Here is an 18,950-nt window from a genome sequence, read left to right on the forward strand (position 1 = left end):
ACCCATTGACTTCAATGGGTGCGTGATGCGCGAACAGCGCACAAAGATAGGACATGTCGTGAGTTTTTTCAGCGGACTCACGCTGAGCAAAACTCTCGGACTGTCTGCACTGCCCCCATAGAGTAATATAGGTGCGTACGACACGCATGAAAAGCACGCGCGTCGCACGCACGTATATCACGCTCGTGTAAATGAGGCCTTAAAGACACTGTCTACCTTTGCAACTATTATTTTTCGTCCCAATGGATTCAAAATCAAAATGAAAGCAACTTTGCAAAAAAAATTATTTAAAGCTGTTTGCATCTACAGCTCCTATAACCAGCAATGCATCTCCATAGTAACAGACGGAAAAAAAATAATGTAGTCTGATCCTACATTCATAATCCGTTTCATCTGTTACCTGCTTATTTTTAACATACATTAAGTTAGCAAGAAGTAGGTGATAGGTCCAAGAGAGCATGACTGCAAGATCAGACTACACATGGTTAGTTTGTAGTCTGTTACCATGGAAACACATAGATCTGCATAGAACCTGTGGACACAAAATGAAATTAAATATTTAACCCCTTCACGACTGCCATACGACTATATATGTTCCAATTGCCGATGTCCCGTGCAGTTGTCAAGTATATAAACGTTGGCAGCCTGGAACATGGTTTAATGAGTGCAGTGCTGCTTCAGTGTAAGCAGCGCTGCACCCTCATGTCTGCCAGGGTTTGAGAGCCCCGGAATACACCCCACACTGTAGATAGCGCCATATACAACCCCCTGTAGATAGCGCAAAACCCCCTGTAGATTGCGCCACCTAAATCTCTCTCTAGGAGCGGAATCCCCTCCTAGAGGGAGCCCTCAACATCTCTCCATCCCCCTGCAGATAGCGCCACCCCCTGTAAATACCAACCACCCCACTGTAGATAGCATCGCATCCCCCTGTAGATAGCGCCACCTAAGCTCCCTCTAGGAGCGTAATCCCCGGTCAGATCCATTTGGACAGTGATGTCACGGGGCTCTCTTTAGGAGCGGAATCCCCGGCCGACGCTCTGGCTGCGGATTCTGCTACTAGAGAAACCTCTGGCGTCACTATCCATATATGGACTGTGATGTCAGGGGCTACTCCTGGAGCGGAATCCGCGGCCAGAGCGCTACCGATGCTCTAGCTTTTAGAGTTAGCCACTGACGTCACTGTCAATCTATGGACAGAGACATCAGGGGCTCCCTCTAGAAGCGGAATCCCCGGCCAAAGGGAATCCGCTCCTACAGGGAGCAACAGTGGTGCTATCAACAGTAAGAGGGTGCCATTTATGGGGTGGTGCTATCTGCAGGGGGGTGGTGCTATCTGCAGGGGGGGTGGCGCTATCTACATGGGCACTATGGCATTATATGGGCACTACCTACAGGGGACACTGTGGTGCTATCTACATGGGCGCTGTGTGTGGCGCTATGTGGGCACTATCTACAGTGGGATGTGTGGCACTATGTGGGCACTATCTACAGTGGAAACTGTGGCACTATGTAGCCACTGTGGCACTATTTACAGTGGGCACTATCTATGTGAGCAATGGCACCATCTACAGTAGGCAATGTGGCACTATCTACAGTGGTATTGCGTTACTATCTACATGGGCACTGTGGGATTTTGAGGGGGCTGGGACAAAAAAACCCTAACAAATAAAATTCATCCATTTTTATTTAACGTCCTTGAAAAACGGATGGCAAATGGTGGTTTAAAACGGTCAGACGGCCGGGAAATAGATTAAAATTTTAAGACACACTGATGCAAAACAGTCATGGAAAACTGACAGTTGATCCGTTGTTAACTGCCCTTTTTCTCATAACGTGTGATTATAGCCTTATAGCCCTTTTCACTCTCTGCTCACAGCGATCCAGGATGACGGAGAGAGAAGACGACTAATTGTCACAGAGCAGCAACAGCAAAGACAACCAATTGAGGGACAACACCCAAGGCGCGTTTCGCCAAAGCTTCGTCAACCTGACGAAGCTTTGGCGAAACGCGCGTTGGTGTACGTAGGTCTGGTCCTTCTCTGGCGCCAGTAATCTTTTCCCCTTCCTTCATTGTACTATGCATGCATTTCCCATTTAGGGTTGATTATATGTATCTGTTTAGCACATTATGCATTTTTGCCTGTGTACCGTGATATTTGGCTACTATTTGGATTATATATATCCATCACGATCTACCTGTGCTGGGATGCATTAACTAACTATATCAGTGTATGTCTTACATGAAGGACCTTGACACAGTCTCTCGTACCCACTTCACCCACCGTGCTTTTTTTTCTCCCTCTTTTTCTGTGATGGTTGTATGCTCTATTTTATCATATTTTCGTATTTTTTATCTTGTTGATTAATAAAGCTGAATCTGATTTTTATGCTTAAAGTTCGTGTTGTTCCTCAATTGGTTGTCTTTAAATTTGCTTCACACAAGCCATTTATATATACATGGGTTCCCTATTGGGAGATAGAGCTGCAACAGCGTATAGATATATATATACAGTGAAGGAAATAAGTATTTGATCCCTTACTGATTTTGTAAGTTTGCCCACTGTCAAAGACATGAACAGTCTAGAATTTTTAGGCTAGATTAATTTTACCAGTGAGAGATAGATTATATAAAAAAAAAACTGAAAATCACATTGTCAAAATTATATATATTTATTTGCATTGTGCACAGAGAAATAAGTATTTGATCCCTTTGGCAAACAAGACTTAATACTTGGTGGCAAAACCCTTGTTGGCAAGCACAGCAGTCAGACGTTTTTTGTAGTTGATGATGAGGTTTGCACACGTTAGATGGAATTTTGGCCCACTCCTCTTTGCAGATCATCTGTAAATCATTAAGATTTCGAGGCTGTCGCTTGGCAACTCCGATCTTCAGCTCCCTCCATAAGTTTTCGATGGGATTAAGGTCTGGAGACTGGCTAGGCCACTCCATGACCTTAATGTGCTTCTTTTTGAGCCACTCCTTTGTTGCCTTGGCTGTATGTTTCGGGTCATTGTTGTGCTGGAAGACCCAGCCACGAGCCATTTTTAATGTCCTGGTGGAGGGAGGGAAAGGAGGTTGTCACTCAGGATTTGACGGTACATGGCTCCATCCATTCTCCGATTGATGCAGTGAAGTAGTCCTGTGCCCTTAGCAGAGAAACACCCCCAAAACATAATGTTTCCACCTCCATGCTTGACAGTGGGGACGGTGTTCTTTGGGTCATAGGCAGCATTTCTCTTCCTCCAAACACGGCGAGTTGAGTTAATGCCAAAAAGCTCAATTTTAGTCTCATCTGACCACAGCACCTTCTCCCAATCACTCTCAGAATCATCCAGATGTTCATTTGCAAACTTCAGACGGGCCTGTACATGTGCCTTCTTGAGCAGGGGGACCTTGCGGGCACTGCAGGATTTTAATCCATTACGGTGTAATGTGTTACCAATGGTTTTCTTGGTGACTGTGGTCCCAGCTGCCTTGAGATCATTAACAAGTTCCCCCTGTGTAGTTTTCGGCTGAGCTCTCACCTTCCTCAGGATCAAGGATACCCCACGAGGTGAGATTTTGCATGGAGCCCCAGATCGATGTCGATTGACAGTCATTTTGTATGTCTTCCATTTTCTTACTATTGCACCAACAGTTGTCTACTTCTCACCCAGCGTCTTACTTATGGTTTTGTAGCCCATTCCAGCCTTGTGCAGGTCTATGATCTTGTCCCTGACATCCTTAGAAAGCTCTTTGGTCTTGCCCATGTTGTAGAGGTTAGAGTCAGACTGATTAATTGAGTCTGTGGACAGGAGTCTTTTATACAGGTGACCATGTAAGACAGCTGTCTATAATACAGGCACCAAGTTGATTTGGAGCGTGTAACTGGTCTGGAGGAGGCTGAACTCTTAATGGTTGGTAGGGGATCAAATACTTATTTCTCTGTGCACAATGCAAATAAATATATATAATTTTGACTATGTGATTTTCTTTTTTTTTTTTTATATAATCTATCTCTCACTGGAAAATTAACCTAGCCTAAAAATTCTAGACTGTTCATGTATTTGACAGTGGGCAAACTTACAAAATCAGCAAGGGATCAAATACTTATTTCCTTCACTGTATATTCACGGAGTGACACAATCTGGGCCGAATGTAATGCTGCAATGCTACAAATAAATATTTAGTCTAATGCCAATGGTTGTCCACCAGTTCTGCGTGCAAGAAGGATTGTGGTGGAATGATCAAGAACCAGACAAGGGGGCCACATTTTATTTTTTGTTTAAAAATCTAGAACGATAAAACAATAGATGACAGAACAGCTTCTTACCTCCCTGCTCCTGTCAAGCAAACAGGTTGGTCAGTCAGATGTTTAAACTTGTTCCTGCGAAGAGGATGATGCCAGACCTGGTCTGTGGCACGGAGGCAAACCTTAAGCAAATACAAATCAGCTTTATTTTTGACTAGCATGTACTGTAAAGTGCTATTAGGCTGGGCTCACACGACCTATTTTCAGACGTATACGAGGCGTTTTTTGCCTCGTTTTACGTCTGAAAATACGTCTCAAATACGTTGTCAAACATCTGCCCATTACTTTCTATGGGTATAATGCTGTATTGTTCCCACGACGCGTAATTTTACGCGTCGTACGGCAATTACGACGCGTAAAATTACGCCTCGTAAAAAGAAGTGCAGGACACTTCTTTGGACATTTTTGGAGCTGTTTTCTCATAGACTCCAATGAAAACAGCTCCAAAAACGGACGTGAAAAATGCAGCGAAAAACGCGAGTTGCTCAAAAAACGTCTGAAAAGCAGGGGCTGTTTTCCCTTGAAAACAGCTCTGTATTTTCAGATGTTTTTGGTCACTACGTGTGCACATACCCTTAGCCAACATTTAAGATATAAAATGGCACTATATACAGTACAGTATACAATGTGTCCTCTACAGCACTGGTAGGTGTGCACTCACCTACTGTTCACTTTTGGAAAGTATCCCCCATGAAATTAAACTATGTGTAGTTTAGTACAGCCACTAAGGCTTCGTTCACATCTGTGTCAGGGTCTCGTTCTGACGTTCCGTCTGAGTTTCCCGTCAGAACAGAACCGTAACTGAAACAAACGAATATCATAGGTTTACGTTTCCATCGCCATTGATTTCAATGGTGACGGATCCGGCACCAATGCTTTCCGTTTGTCTCCGTTGTGCAAGAGTTCCGTCGTTTTGATGGTACCGTAGTCGACTACACTATTGTCCTATGGTTTCCGTTTGTTTCAGTCAGGGCTCCGTTCCGACGGAAATCTCAGAGGGAATGTCAGAACGGAGCCCTGACGCAGATGTGAACGAAGCCTAAGGCGGGCATCCGTCACCCATAGCCATAATGGTATCCATTTAACAGACACATTGTGAATGCTCATGACTCCCTTTCATGAGGTATCCATTAAACAGATACCATTATAGCCTATGGAAGGCATCTGTCACATACTAAGTTTAACGTGAACGTCAGGAGTTTTCCCGGCGTATACATCAAACGTCAGCAAATAAGTGCGATGTGAATGGGGCCTAATTGGTCCTGATGTAGGGACATTGGGTGATCAATAACATGGTCACCAAGGAAAAACAGAAGGTTGTATTGTCACTTACTGCATTATACATACAGGACTCATTTAGTGATGCGTTTATAGTGATCAAAATGGCAGAAGTGGGAAAAAAAAAACCTTCTGTATTTCTGTACTGCACAAAAGCAAAGATCAGAAACCCAAACCTCCTGACCAGAGAAGACATTACAGTAGTTAAAGGATTAAAGAAATAATATTATGTCAAAAGAATGGAGAATCCTGAAGAGCACCCCCAGGACCAGGCTCTTTTCTATATTTGAAGGACCTCTGTACAGCAGCGCAATATATCGGCACAATATCACGTAAATAAGCCGGTCGGCACCTTTACATCTCTAAGATGTCTAGTTTTCTTTCCTTGACTCAGTTCCGGCTTCTCGGCCCCTCGTGCAGTTGCGGCCAGAACTTGAAGAATTTCATCTGGGATAAGGTCGCTCTGTTCACATGTAGATAGGGGCTGAGAAAGTTCCAGACCATTTGTATATTTGTCCTGAACATGCACTAAATCTATGTAAAACACAGAGAGTCAGGTTAGAAAAATATGTCCATGGCACAACCTTTTCTAAATTCTCTGTCAGATTTTACAACTCCCAATATTATTTAAAGGGAATGTAGGCCCTGGAATACGATTTGTGTTTTTAATTTCAACAGGTTCAAAATTCTGTGCTGATTAATTTCTTAATATATCTTTATAGAAGTGGGAGCTCTGATTTTCTAAGGCTTTATTCAGACGAACGGGAAAAACGTCCTTGCAACGCTCGTGATTTGCACGCGCGTTGGACGGACCTATATTAGTCTATGGGGCCGTGCAGACATTTCCGTGATTTTTACTCAGCGTGAGTCCGCTGAAAAAAAGTCACGACATGTCCGTTCTTTGGGCGTTTTGCGTGAATCACGCACCCATTGAAGTCAATGGGTGCGTGAAAACAACGCATGCCGCACGGAAGCACTTCCGTGCGACCAGCGTGATTCGCGCAACAGCTGTCAAAAGGATGAATGAAAACAGAAAAGCACCACGTGCTTTTCTGTTTACAAACATCCAAACGGAGTGTCATTATGATGGCGGCTGCGCGAAAACCACACGGAGCTGTTAAGTGGCTTTTGCGCACGCAAAACGCTGCGTTTTTGCGTGCGCAAAAACGCCACGCTCATGTGAACCCAGCCTAAGGGCGGATTTACACGAGCGTGTGCGTTTTGCGCACGCAAGAAACAGCGTTTTGCGTGCGCAAAAGGCACTTAACAGCTCCGTGTGTCATCACCATATGATGTGCGACTGCGTGATTTTTGCGCAGCCGCCATCATTATGACACTCCGTTTGGATGTTTGTAAACAGAAAAGCAGGTGGTGCTTTTCTGTTTGCAAACATACTTTTGACTTCTGTTGCGCGAATCACGCGCGTCACGCGGAAGTGCTTCCGTGTGGTGCGCGTGATTTTCACGCACCCATTGACTTCAATGGGTGCGTGATGCACGAACAACGCAGAAATATAGAACATGTCGTTAGTTTTACGCAGCGGACTTACGCTGCACAAAACTCACTGACAGTCTGCACGGCCCCATAGACTAGCATAGGTCCGTACGACACGCGTGAAAATCACACGCGTTGCACGGACGTATATCACTTTCGTGTAAATAAGCCCTAAATAGGAGAGATGCAGCTGCATGCCACAAAGTTTACAACTTAACCATTTCACTGCTGGAAATTTGTGTATTTGTTCAGATTTTCTTAATCTCCTCTGCTGTTATCCGCAGTGGTAGATCCAGCCGAAAATCGGCAAAAAATTAAACAGGATTTGGTGTATACTTTTGTACGGAATTCCCTGTGGAAACTGGTCTAGATTTGCTACAGAATAAGGTAGGAGACGCAATGCGGTAAACTGGATTTTCCTCATTATTTTCATGACCTATGCCACACAACTAGCTGAACCGCATGTTGGAATTTCTAATGCAGAACTACTTCCAAAAACCGTGTATCAGCCCACTAGCACCCAGAATACAGAACGGAGGTACGTCAGAAAAGTTCATATAACTACATTTAAAACCTCAAGACAGAAGTGCACTAAGTGACGTCAATAAAAAAAAAAACATTGCAAAACCGTATGTACTTTCAGTAAGATAAGATATAGTTTGCAATGCATTTTTGTATGCCGCCAAAACGGCTCCACCTCCTGGCAGAATCTCGATAGTAACTACATGTTAATATTTTACGTAGCTCATAGATCTCCCTCTGCTGGCAGAAACCGGATAGTAACTACATGTTGATATTTTATATAGCTTATCGAGCTCCCCCTGGTGGTAGAAACCGGATAGTAACTACATGTTGATATTTTATATAGCTTATCGAGCTCCCCCTGGTGGTAGAAACCGGATAGTAACTACATGTTAAAGAGGCTCTGTCACCAGATTATCAAATCCCTATCTCCTATTGCATGTGATCGGCGCTGCAATGTAGCTAACAGAGAACCTATAGAGAGAATAGTCAAAAAACAGATACAAATGTAACAAATAAATAGAAATTCGTTTTATTAACAGACAGATACAAACAAGATTAAAAATTATGAGTCATACAATGTTAAAAAGTGGCGTCAACCGATTATAGGACACAGAAATATAATGCAGGGTATGAATGACAAAGTGCAAGAAAATAGGATGACAGCATGAGATGTATTGGTTATGCCTGATATGCAAACAAGAAAATGTATAATAAAGTGCAATGTGCAGGTAATGATATACTAGTAAAGCTACTGTGCTCTAAGAGATATATAAATGCAAAGCACTTTTGTAAGAATAAATGGATGCAAGGCAGGACATACAATAACACCCAGTACATAAGTACAATGTAAAACTCGTTCTTGTGAGAGGAGAATGCTGTTAATCATCCAAAATTGTGTACCATCGATATGGAGTAATGAGGTTCATACCCAAATTCATGAGTGATCCCACATGCAGGAGACGCCAGACCCGACGCGCGTTTCGGCGGATGCCTTCTTGCACTTTGTCATTCATACCCTGCATTATATTTCTGTGTCCTATAATCGGTTGACGCCACTTTTTAACATTGTATGATTTTTAATCTTGTTTGTATCTGTCTGTTAATAAAACAAATTTCTATTTATTTGTTACATCAGTTTTTTGACTATTCTCTCTATAGGTTCTCTGTATATTTTCAGTCAAAAACACCAAGTCACACTTGGTTATATATTTTCGAGGCTATCTTCATTTACAATTGTGTAAAAATTGAGACGTAATTTATTGTATTATCTGACACACTATACCAGATATATATTTTTTTTTAGATAGCCCACTAGCGCTCCATGTGTACAAATTGGTTGTAAATGTAGCTAACAGTAACGTTTTTGTTTTTTTTAAAACGATCATTTTTGGCCAAGTTATGAGCAATTTTATATTTATGCAAATGAGCTTTGAAATGGGCAACTGGGTGTGGTTTTTTTCGTATTTCCAACTGGGCATGTTTACTTGTTTTACTAACTGGGCGTTGTGAATAGAAGTGTATGACGCTGACAAATCCGCATCATTCACTTCTCATCGTTCCCACCCTGCTTCTTTCACTAAAGACACACAGCGTGACGTCACCCAGGGCCGCCATCAGGAATTTCAGGGCCCCATACATCTAAATTTTCTGGGCCCCCCTTTTACTGCTCGCGAGAAAAAGAAGCCGACGCCTCCCATTGAAATCAATGGGAGGCATTTTCGGGCCGTTTTTGACGAGTTTTGTGACGCGGTTTCCGCATCAAAAAACTTGTCAAAATACTCTGTGTGAACATAGCCTTAGGCTTTATTCAGACGAACGGGAAAAACGTCCGTGCAATGCGCGTGATTTGCACGCGCGTTGCACGGACCTATATTTGTCTATGGGGCCGTGCTGACATGTCCGTGATTTTTCCTCAGCGTGAGTCCGCTGAAAAAAAGTCACGACATGTCCATTCTTTCGGAGTTTTTCGCGCATCACGCACCCATTGAAGTCAATGGGTGCGTGAAAACCAAGCATGCCGAACGGAGGCACTTCCGTGCGAACTGCGTGATTCGCGCAAGAGCTGTCAAAAGGATGAATGAAAACAGAAAAGCACCACGTGATTTTCTGTTTACAAACATCCAAACGGAGTGTCTTTGAGATGAGCGAACCCGGGAAAAAAAATTCCGGTACGCGATGTCAGGAGATAGTCACTGTCCAGGGTGCTGAAAGAGTTAAACTGTTTCAGCACCCTGGACAGTGACTTCCGATCCCAATATACATGAACGTGTAAAAAAAAAAAGTTCTGACTTACTGATAACTCCCGGCTTCTTCCTCCAGTCTGACCTCCCGGGATGACAATTCAGTCCAAGTGACAGCTGCAGCCAATCACAGGCCAAGCACAGGCTGCAGCGGTCACATGGACTGCCGCGTCATCCAGGGAGGTGGGGCCAGATGTCAAGAGAGGCGCGTCACCAAGGACGCGTCACCAAGGCAACGGCCGGGAGGGAAGTTCTCGGTAAGTACGAATGTCTTTTTTTTTTTTTAACAGGTTGCTTGATATTGTGATCGGAATTCACTGTCGAGGGTACTGAAAGAGTTACTGCCGATCAGTTAACTCTTTCAGCACCCTGGACAGTGACTGACGTCGACTAGCCTCATCTCTATGATGGCGGCTGCACGAAAATCACGCAGCCGCGCATCATACAGGGATGACACACGGAGCTGTCAAGTGGTTTTTGAGAGCGCAAAACGCCGCATTTTTGCGTCCGCAAAAACGCCACGTTCGTGTGAATCCAGCCTTACACGTAGGCTGGGGTGCTGCACCACTCGCAGGGAATTTATATGTGTTACGTAGGTTTTCTAGGGAGACTTTTCCTGAAGGCAATGAACACACCGGCCGTACTCACCCCATCCAATGCACAGGTAGAAGCTGAAGAGCCGCTGCTCGGAGAGCACAGACAGCACCAGCAGGGTGTGCAGGTAGATGCCCTCCACCAGCAGCCAGTAATAATTTGCTGCCACACAATATTGCATCATCATGAAGAGCAGACGGCAACTGAGGGACTCCTGCGGGGGGGGCGGGCGCTTTGTGTTTGACGGCCCCCATGACGAGAGGGGGGGGGGGCCCGCAGCTCACAACATTATTTTAGTGAAAAGAAGGGTTAATATCCATTTACAATCTTTTTGAGCCAATGACTTCCTCGCATGCCCTCCTCTGACTCCACAGTCAGGTTCTGTGGCACATTTTTAAACAGGTCTAAGATATTTTGTATTAATATTAGTGTCATAAATGCGAAGTACAACACAAATAAGGGGTGCACAATTTTCACGCAGTGTGGGACACATCTCTGCATAAGTTGTTTGATTCTTCATTTTGCCGAATTTGGCATTGAAACAATTGTCTGTATGACCTCCAATTGCCACTTTGTTCCTTAATCCCTGTAAATGTTATATTTATAAAGTGTGGCCATTGAAGATAAAATATTGTTGTTGTATTTATTCAAGAGATAAAAAGTTCCCATCATAGGAAGATTACTGTCATTGTAGCAATAAAGGACAAAGAATGAAACTCTTCTCAAAGGTTATACCGTCATCTTATATTCATAGGACAGTTGATCCACTTAAAGACGCCGCCAACTTTTGACAGCCATAGTGTTTCTGGCGCCATTTTGGGATACGCATAGGAAATTTAAGGAGATACGAAAAGTAAAAATGTATTTATCAATTACTTTTACACCATTCACCCTAAACAACTGGTTAAGTTTATTGTTTAGGTCACTAGAGTCATAAAAAATAATTATATATATATATATTTTTTTTATTTTTATTTTTATTTTATATATATATATATATATATATATATATATATATATATATATATATTTATTTATTTATTTACTGAAATATAAAGAAAATCATGTGTGGTGTATTTTTTTTATTAACCCTTTAAGGAATGAAAACTTTTTAACTAACAAATGTACCTAGGATTTTTAACTACCGTAATATTGATTTTTCATGGTCAGTACTGCCCATGGTGATAAATGAGTTATAATGCTGGGACAGAGGTTTCTTCAGTTCTGACCAGGTGGAGTGGAATTATATGGCTATTAAGCAAACAAGAGAAATTGCACCCACATGATCACATGGATGCACATATACGGTGCTGTGAGTTAAATGTATCGCACGGTGCGGGAAGTGATTCAAATGATGAGGTAATATTAGACATCTAGTTTAGCTTTTTTTTGTTATTTGGCAATAAATGCACTGACAAGGCCTGTGGTTTGTTGCATAGCACCAGCCCATGTGACAGCAAGATAACCACCATCCCTGAGCTTACGTCTCTGGCTTTTTTTTTTGGCTAAAATGCTGTGGCCTGATGTTAGTTGAAAGCCTGTAGTAAGATAAGTAAAGGGTCTACATACGCAGAATTTTACTTCTACTTTTGGATTCAGTAGCGTTTATACCAACAGACTGCATACTTGAGGTCAGGGGCGGATTAGGGGTACCATGGGCCCCGGGCAGTTCACAAAGTGTGCCCCCCCCCCTGAACTCTGAAGATGCTCTACTGTATATATTTGCAGATTTCAGTTTAGGCAGCCGCAGATCCGGCTCCTTTTTGAATTTGCTGTAAAAGCAAAATAAGCCATAAAGAAGAGAGAAAGCAGAATACTGAGACACTTTCTGTAAAAAAAATTTGCTGTGTCTGTAAATATAAAGAACCAGTCCCTCTTGTTTAACCCCTTAAAGTCCAAGTTATTTTTATATTTTTTTAAATTTTCACTTGCCGCCTTCCTAGAGTCATACCTTTTTTATCTTTACATCAATGGAGTGGTGTGTGAAGGATTATTTTTTGCGGGAGGAGTTGTAGTTTTTATTGTCACCGTTTAAAGTACAATATAATGGGTGAATTGGAATTCCTCAATGTTTTTTGGGGTTTAGTTTTAACTGTATGTATATATTTACCTTATCTTATGGTAAATGTAGATTTAACATCTAATTTTACCTTAATATAAGGTAAATATATACAGCCCCAGAACCAAGCTCAGTACATAAATATACGGCACCAGAACCAAGCTCAGTGCATATATACAGTGCCAGCAGCAAGCACAGTACATATATACAGCCCCAGAACCAAGCTCAGTACATATATACAATTCCAGACCCAAGCTCAGTATATATATACTAATATACATATATATACACTACCGTTCAAAAGTTTGGCGTCACCCAGACAATTTTGTGTATTCCATGAAAACTCACACTTATTTTTATCAAATGAGTTGCAAAATGACTAGAAGATATAGTCAAAACATTGACAAGGTTAGAAATAATGATTTTTATTTGAAATAATAATTTTCTCCTTCAAACTTTGCTTTCGTCAAAGAATGTTCCATTTGCAGCAATTACAGCATTGCAGACCTTTGGCATTCTAGCTGTTAATTTGCTGAGGTAATCGGGAGAAATTTCACCCCATGCTTCCAGAAGCCCCTCCCACAAGTTGGATTGGCTTGATGGGCACTTCTTGCGTACCATACGGTCAAGCTGCTCCCACAACAGCTCTATGGGGTTGAGATCTGGTGACGGCGCTGGCCACTCCATTACAGATAGAATACCAGCTGCCTGCTTCTTCCCTAAATAGTTCTTGCATAATTTGGAGGTGTGCTTTGGGTCATTGTCCTGTTGTATGATGAAATTGGATCCAATCAAGCGCTGTCCACAGGGTATGGCATGGTGTTGCAAAATGGAGTGATAGCCTTCCTTATTCAAAATCCCTTTTACCTTGTACAAATCTCCCACTTTACCAGCACCAAAGCAACCCCAGACCATCACATTACCTCCACCATGCTTGACAGATGGCGTCAGGCACTCTTCCAGCGTCTTTTCAGTTGTTCTGCGTCTCACAAATGTTCTTCTGTGTGATCCAAACACCTCAAACTTCGATTCCTCTGCCCATAACACTTTTTTCCAATCTTCCTCTGTCCAATGTCTGTGTGCTTTTGCCCATATTAATCTTTTCCTTTTATTAGCCAGTCTCAGATATGGCTTTTTCTTTGCCACTCTGCCCAGAAGGCCAGCATCGCGGAGTCGCCTCTTCACTGTAGACGTTGACACTGGCGTTTTGTGGGTACTATTTAATGAAGCTGCCAGTTGAGGACCTGTGAGGCGTCTATTTCTCAATCTAGAGACTCTAATGTACTTGTCTTGTTTCTCAGTTGTGCAGCGGGGCCTCCCACTTCTCTTTTTACTCTGGTTAGAGCCTGTTTGTGCTGTCCTCTGAAGGGAGTAGTACACACCGTTGTAGGAAATCTTCAGTTTCTTGGCAATTTCTCGCATGGAATAGCCTTCATTTCTAAGAACAAGAATAGACTGTCGAGTTTCACATGAAAGCTCTCTTTTTCTAGCCATTTGGAGAGTTTAATCGAACCCACAAATGTAATTCTCCAGATTCTCAACTAGCTCAAAGGAAAATCAGTTTTATAGCTCCTCTAAACAGCAAAACTGTTTACAGCGGTGCTAACATAATTGCACAAGGGTTTTCAAGTGTTTTCTAATCATCCATTAGCCTTCTAACACAGTTAGCAAACACAATGTACCATTAGAACACTGGAGTGATGGTTGCTGGAAATGGGCCTCTATACACCTATGTAGATATTGCATTAAAAAACAGACGTTTGCAGCTAGAATAGTCATTTACCATTTAATGTTATCTTCATTGTGCTTTTCTTTCAAAAATAAGGAAATTTCTAAGTGACCCTAAACTTTTGAACGGTAGTGTATATATATATACAGTGCCAGCAGCAAGCTCAGTACATATATACAGCCCCAGAACAAAGCTCAGTATATATACAGTGAAGGAAATAAGTATTTGATCCCTTGCTGATTTTGTAAGTTTGCCCACTGTCAAAGTCATGAACAGTCTAGGTTAATTTTACCAGTGAGAGATAGATTATATTAAAAAAAAAAGAAAATTATATATATTTATTTGCATTGTGCACAGAGAAATAAGTATTTGATCCCCTACCAACCATTAAGAGTTCAGCCTCCTCCAGACCAGTTACACGCTCCAAATCAACTTGGTGCCTGCATTAAAGACAGCTGTCTTAAATGGTCACCTGTATAAAAGACTCCTGTCCACAGACTCAATTAATCAGTCTGACTCTAACCTCTACAACATTGGGAAGACCAAAGAGCTTTCTAAGAATGTCAGGGACAAGATCATAGACCTGCACAAGGCTGGAATGGGCTACAAAACCATAAGTAAGACGCTGGGTGAGGAGACAACTGTTGGTGCAATAGTAAGAAAATGGAAAACATACAAAATGACTGTCAATCGACATCGATCTGGGGCTCCATGCAAAATCTCACCTCGTGGGGTATCCTTGATTCTGAGGAAGGTGAGAGCTCAGCCGAAAACTACACGGGGGGAACTTGTTAATGATCTCAAGGCAGCTGGGACCACAGTCACCAAGAAAACCATTGGTAACACATTACGCCGTAATGGATTAAAATCCTGCAGTGCCCGCAAGGTCCCCCTGCTCAAGAAGGCACATGTACAGGCCCGTCTGAAGTTTGCAAATGAACATCTGGATGATTCTGAGAGTGATTGGGAGAAGGTTCTGTGGTCAGATGAGACTAAAATTTAGCTCTTTGGCATTAACTCAACTCGCCGTGTTTGGAGGAAGAGAAATGCTGCCTATGACCCAAAGAACACCGTCCCCACTGTCAACCTTGGAGGTGGAAACATTATGTTTTGGGGGTGTTTCTCTGCTAAGGGCACAGGACTACTTCACCACATCAATGGGAGAATGGATGGAGCCATGTACTGTCAAATCCTGAGTGACAACCTCCTTCCCTCCACCAGGACATTAAAAATGGCTCGTGACTGGGTCTTCCAGCACGACAATGACCCGAAACATACAGCCAAGGCAACAAAGGAGTGGCTCAAAAAGAAGCACATTAAGGTCATGGAGTGGCCTAGCCAGTCTCCAGACCTTAATCCCATTGAAAACTTATGGAGGGAGCTGAAGATCCGAGTTGCCAAGCGACAGCCTCGAAATCTTAATGATTTACAGATGATCTGCAAAGAGGAGTGGGCCAAAATTCCATCTAACATGTATGCAAACCTCATCACCAACTACAAAAAACGTCTGACTGCTGTGTTTGCCAACAAGGGTTTTGCCACCAAGTATTAAGTCTTGTTTGCCAAAGGGATCAAATACTTATTTCTCTGTGCACAATGCAAATAAATATATATAATTTTGACAATGTGATTTTTTTATTTTTATATAATCTATCTCTCACTGGTAAAATTAACCTAGCCTAAAATTTCTAGACTGTTCATGTCTTTGACAGTGGGCAAACTTACAAAATCAGCAAGGGATCAAATACTTATTTCCTTCACTGTATGTAGGCTTAGTCCCAGCTCTGGGTGTATGTGCAGCGTAGTTTCCAACCTTACAGAGGTCGCCTTGTCGTGGCAGGTGGGAAAACACTTTTTGATCAAAATGTGCACTAAGAACCTCCCTATTATAAGTAGATTTGGCTTTAGTGCATATTTATTTATATTTAGTGGTTTAGGTGGCATTGGTGTCACAGTGTGCTGTCGCCATTCTTTTTCTGATATATATATATACAGTGCCAGAACCAAGCTCAATACATAAATATACAGCAACAGAACCAGGCTCAGTACATAAATACAGCACCAGAACAAGTCTCAGTACATATATACAGCCCCAGAACCAAGCTCAATACATAAATACAACACCAGAACAAAGTGGCAGATTAAGTAGACCATAGGCCCTGGGCTGATCCACAAACTTGGGCCCCCCTTCCTCACTGCTGCTGTGCCGTGTCTATAGTGAACACCACCTTTCTGTGTGAGCATTGACAAATGGGTGCTACGATTCTCCTTGTCAAAGGGCAATAGGAATGGTAACACACATTTGTCTATTAGTCCTGGGTACACAAAGACTTTATGTGGAATACAAGGATTTCCTACAACAGACATGTCAGGAGAGGGGACAGATCCTCTATAGATCCAGTGACTCACAAGTGATGTCGTCTCTGATGGGAGTCGTTCTCTTTTCTTCACCATCTGACACAGACCGTTATGGCGACTTCTCCTGATGAGGCATCTTTCCTCCTCGCTTCTGCAGCCATTTCCAGCCTCTATAGAAACACACAAATTCAGACACAAATTCAGACACCATGGTCCAGGACCATACATTAAAAGGGTTGTCCGGGCACGGAGCGTTTTTTATACTGATGACCTATCCACGTGCCACAACCCTTTTTACTCAGACTAATAAATTCGAACCCCAGACTAGATCATAGAACACATACAGACCCCCGACCTTCTAAACTATTGCAGTCCCCAGACCAGACCTCCTAAACAAATACAGACCCCACAACAAGCACCCAAAATAAATACAGACATCGGACCAGACCCCTAAATACAGACCCCGAACCTGAACCCCTACACCAATAATGACCCCAAACCTGACTCCCTTAAGTAATACAGACCCCAGACCAGACCCCTAAATATATACACCTAAATAAAGACCCCTAAACTAATACAGACCGAAGACCAGACCCCCTAAATACAGCCCCCATAAACTAATACAAACCCCAGACCACACCCCTAGATACAGACCCTAGACCCCTTAAACTAATACAGACACCCTAAGTACAGACCCCTTAAACTAATACAGAAACCAAGCCAGAAACCCTAAATATACAGACCCAGACCCCTTAAACTGATACAGACCCCTGTCCAGACCCCTACATACACACCTCAGACCCCTTAAACTAATACAGACCCCCTAAATACAGACCCTAGACCTCTTAAAGAAGCACTCCACTTCTCAGTACATAAATACAACACCAGAACCAAGCTCATTACATATATACAGCACCAGAACCAAGCTCAGTACATATATTCAGCCCCAGAACAAAGCTCATTACATATATACAGCACCAGACCCAAGCTTGGTACATATTTATATAGTGCCAGAACCAAGCTCAGTACATATATACAATGCCAGAACCAATCTCAGTACATAAATACAGCACCAGAACCAAGCTCATTACATATATACAGCACCAGAACCAAGCTCAGTACATATATTCAGCCCCAGAACAAAGCTCATTACATATATACAGCACCAGAACAAAGCTCAGTATGTATACAGTATACTTCATATTAAGTTTAACCCTTGCCATATAAGTTTGTACAAAGCAGAAAAGCACGGGTGATTAAAAAACTGACATATGTTGGAAGTGCTGTCTCCTCGTCTATTTTGTCTATATAAGTTTGGACGACCTAAAAAAAAACGACAGCTCCCAGTATAGCCTAAACAATGGTTAGGATATGCTGGGGGTTGTTGTTTCCAAAAATGAATGCTACCTTCTGCCATCTTGCTGCAGATCATACAGTTACTACAGTACTGATCAGTCACAGGGAGAATAAACATTTACATTGAGTGACTCACAGGGGATGCCTCAGATTATTTTTAGTTCCTTTTCTCTATTCTTCTCCTTCTGGTCCAAACCTCTATGATGACTTCTCCTGGCCACGACCCATTTCTGAAGTTTGCCGATCAGATGTCTTTGGCTCCTCACTCTTCCAACATTTCCGCACCTATAAACGAAGATAAAAATTGTGCCACACCCTATGACACTGAATTTAATAGTATCACACACTGTGCCCCTGAATATATTAGCACCATACACTGTCCCCATGAAGTAAATTGAGTCAAACACCGTAAAGTAAAACACCACACACAGTAGCAATGCCCCCTGTAGATAGCACCAATCATAATGACACCTATAGATAGCACCAGTCATAATGACACCTGTAGATAAAGCGAGTCACAATGCCCCCTGTAGATAGCGCCAGTCACAATGCCCCCTGTAGATAAAGTCAGTCAAAATGCCCCCCTGTAGATAGCACGCCAGAATGCCTCCTGTAGATAGCGCCAGTCACAATGACCTCTGTAGATAGCGCCAGTCACAATGCCCCTTGTAGATAATGCCAGTCACAATGCCCCCAGTAGATATTGCCCAGGGTAAATATTGCCCAGTGTAGATAACGCCCCCTGTAGATATTGCTCCCAATGATGCCCACAGAATAAAAAAACATTCTCACCTGTCCCCGTTCCCATGCTGTCCTTCAGTGACACAGTAATGGTCAGGCACCAGGCAGAGTCATCCCGCATAACAGCGAAGTTGGCGTGATGATGTCAGGAACTAATAATGGTACTAATGGAACTTAAAAATGGTGCTAATAAAAACTACAGCTCGTCCTGCAAAATATAAGCCCTCACACCGCTCAAACGTTGAAAAAATATAAATGTTATGGCTCTCAGAATGTGGTGA

General features: G+C 42.6%; 2 protein-coding genes across 2 annotated transcripts in view; one reads left to right on the forward strand and one right to left on the reverse strand.

Moving 5' to 3' along the window:
- Positions 1–7,491, reverse strand: part of AXDND1 (axonemal dynein light chain domain containing 1) — a 51,470-nt gene extending 43,979 nt beyond the window's left edge. The window contains exons 1-3 of the mRNA XM_075832472.1: positions 7,404–7,491; positions 5,932–6,107; positions 4,317–4,417 (exon numbers count right to left, since the gene is read on the reverse strand). Of these exons, the coding sequence (XP_075688587.1) occupies positions 4,317–4,417; positions 5,932–6,107; positions 7,404–7,491 (365 nt within the window). The remainder of the gene's footprint in view (positions 1–4,316; positions 4,418–5,931; positions 6,108–7,403) is intronic.
- A 272-nt stretch (positions 7,492–7,763) lies between these two features.
- Positions 7,764–18,950, forward strand: part of LOC142657130 (uncharacterized) — a 45,721-nt gene continuing 34,534 nt past the window's right edge. The window contains exon 1 of the mRNA XM_075832183.1: positions 7,764–7,784. The gene's annotated coding sequence lies outside the window, so the exon portion shown is untranslated. The remainder of the gene's footprint in view (positions 7,785–18,950) is intronic.

The sequence above is a fragment of the Rhinoderma darwinii genome, chromosome 7 (genome assembly GCF_050947455.1).
Source record: "Rhinoderma darwinii isolate aRhiDar2 chromosome 7, aRhiDar2.hap1, whole genome shotgun sequence".
Lineage (NCBI taxonomy): Eukaryota > Metazoa > Chordata > Amphibia > Anura > Rhinodermatidae > Rhinoderma > Rhinoderma darwinii.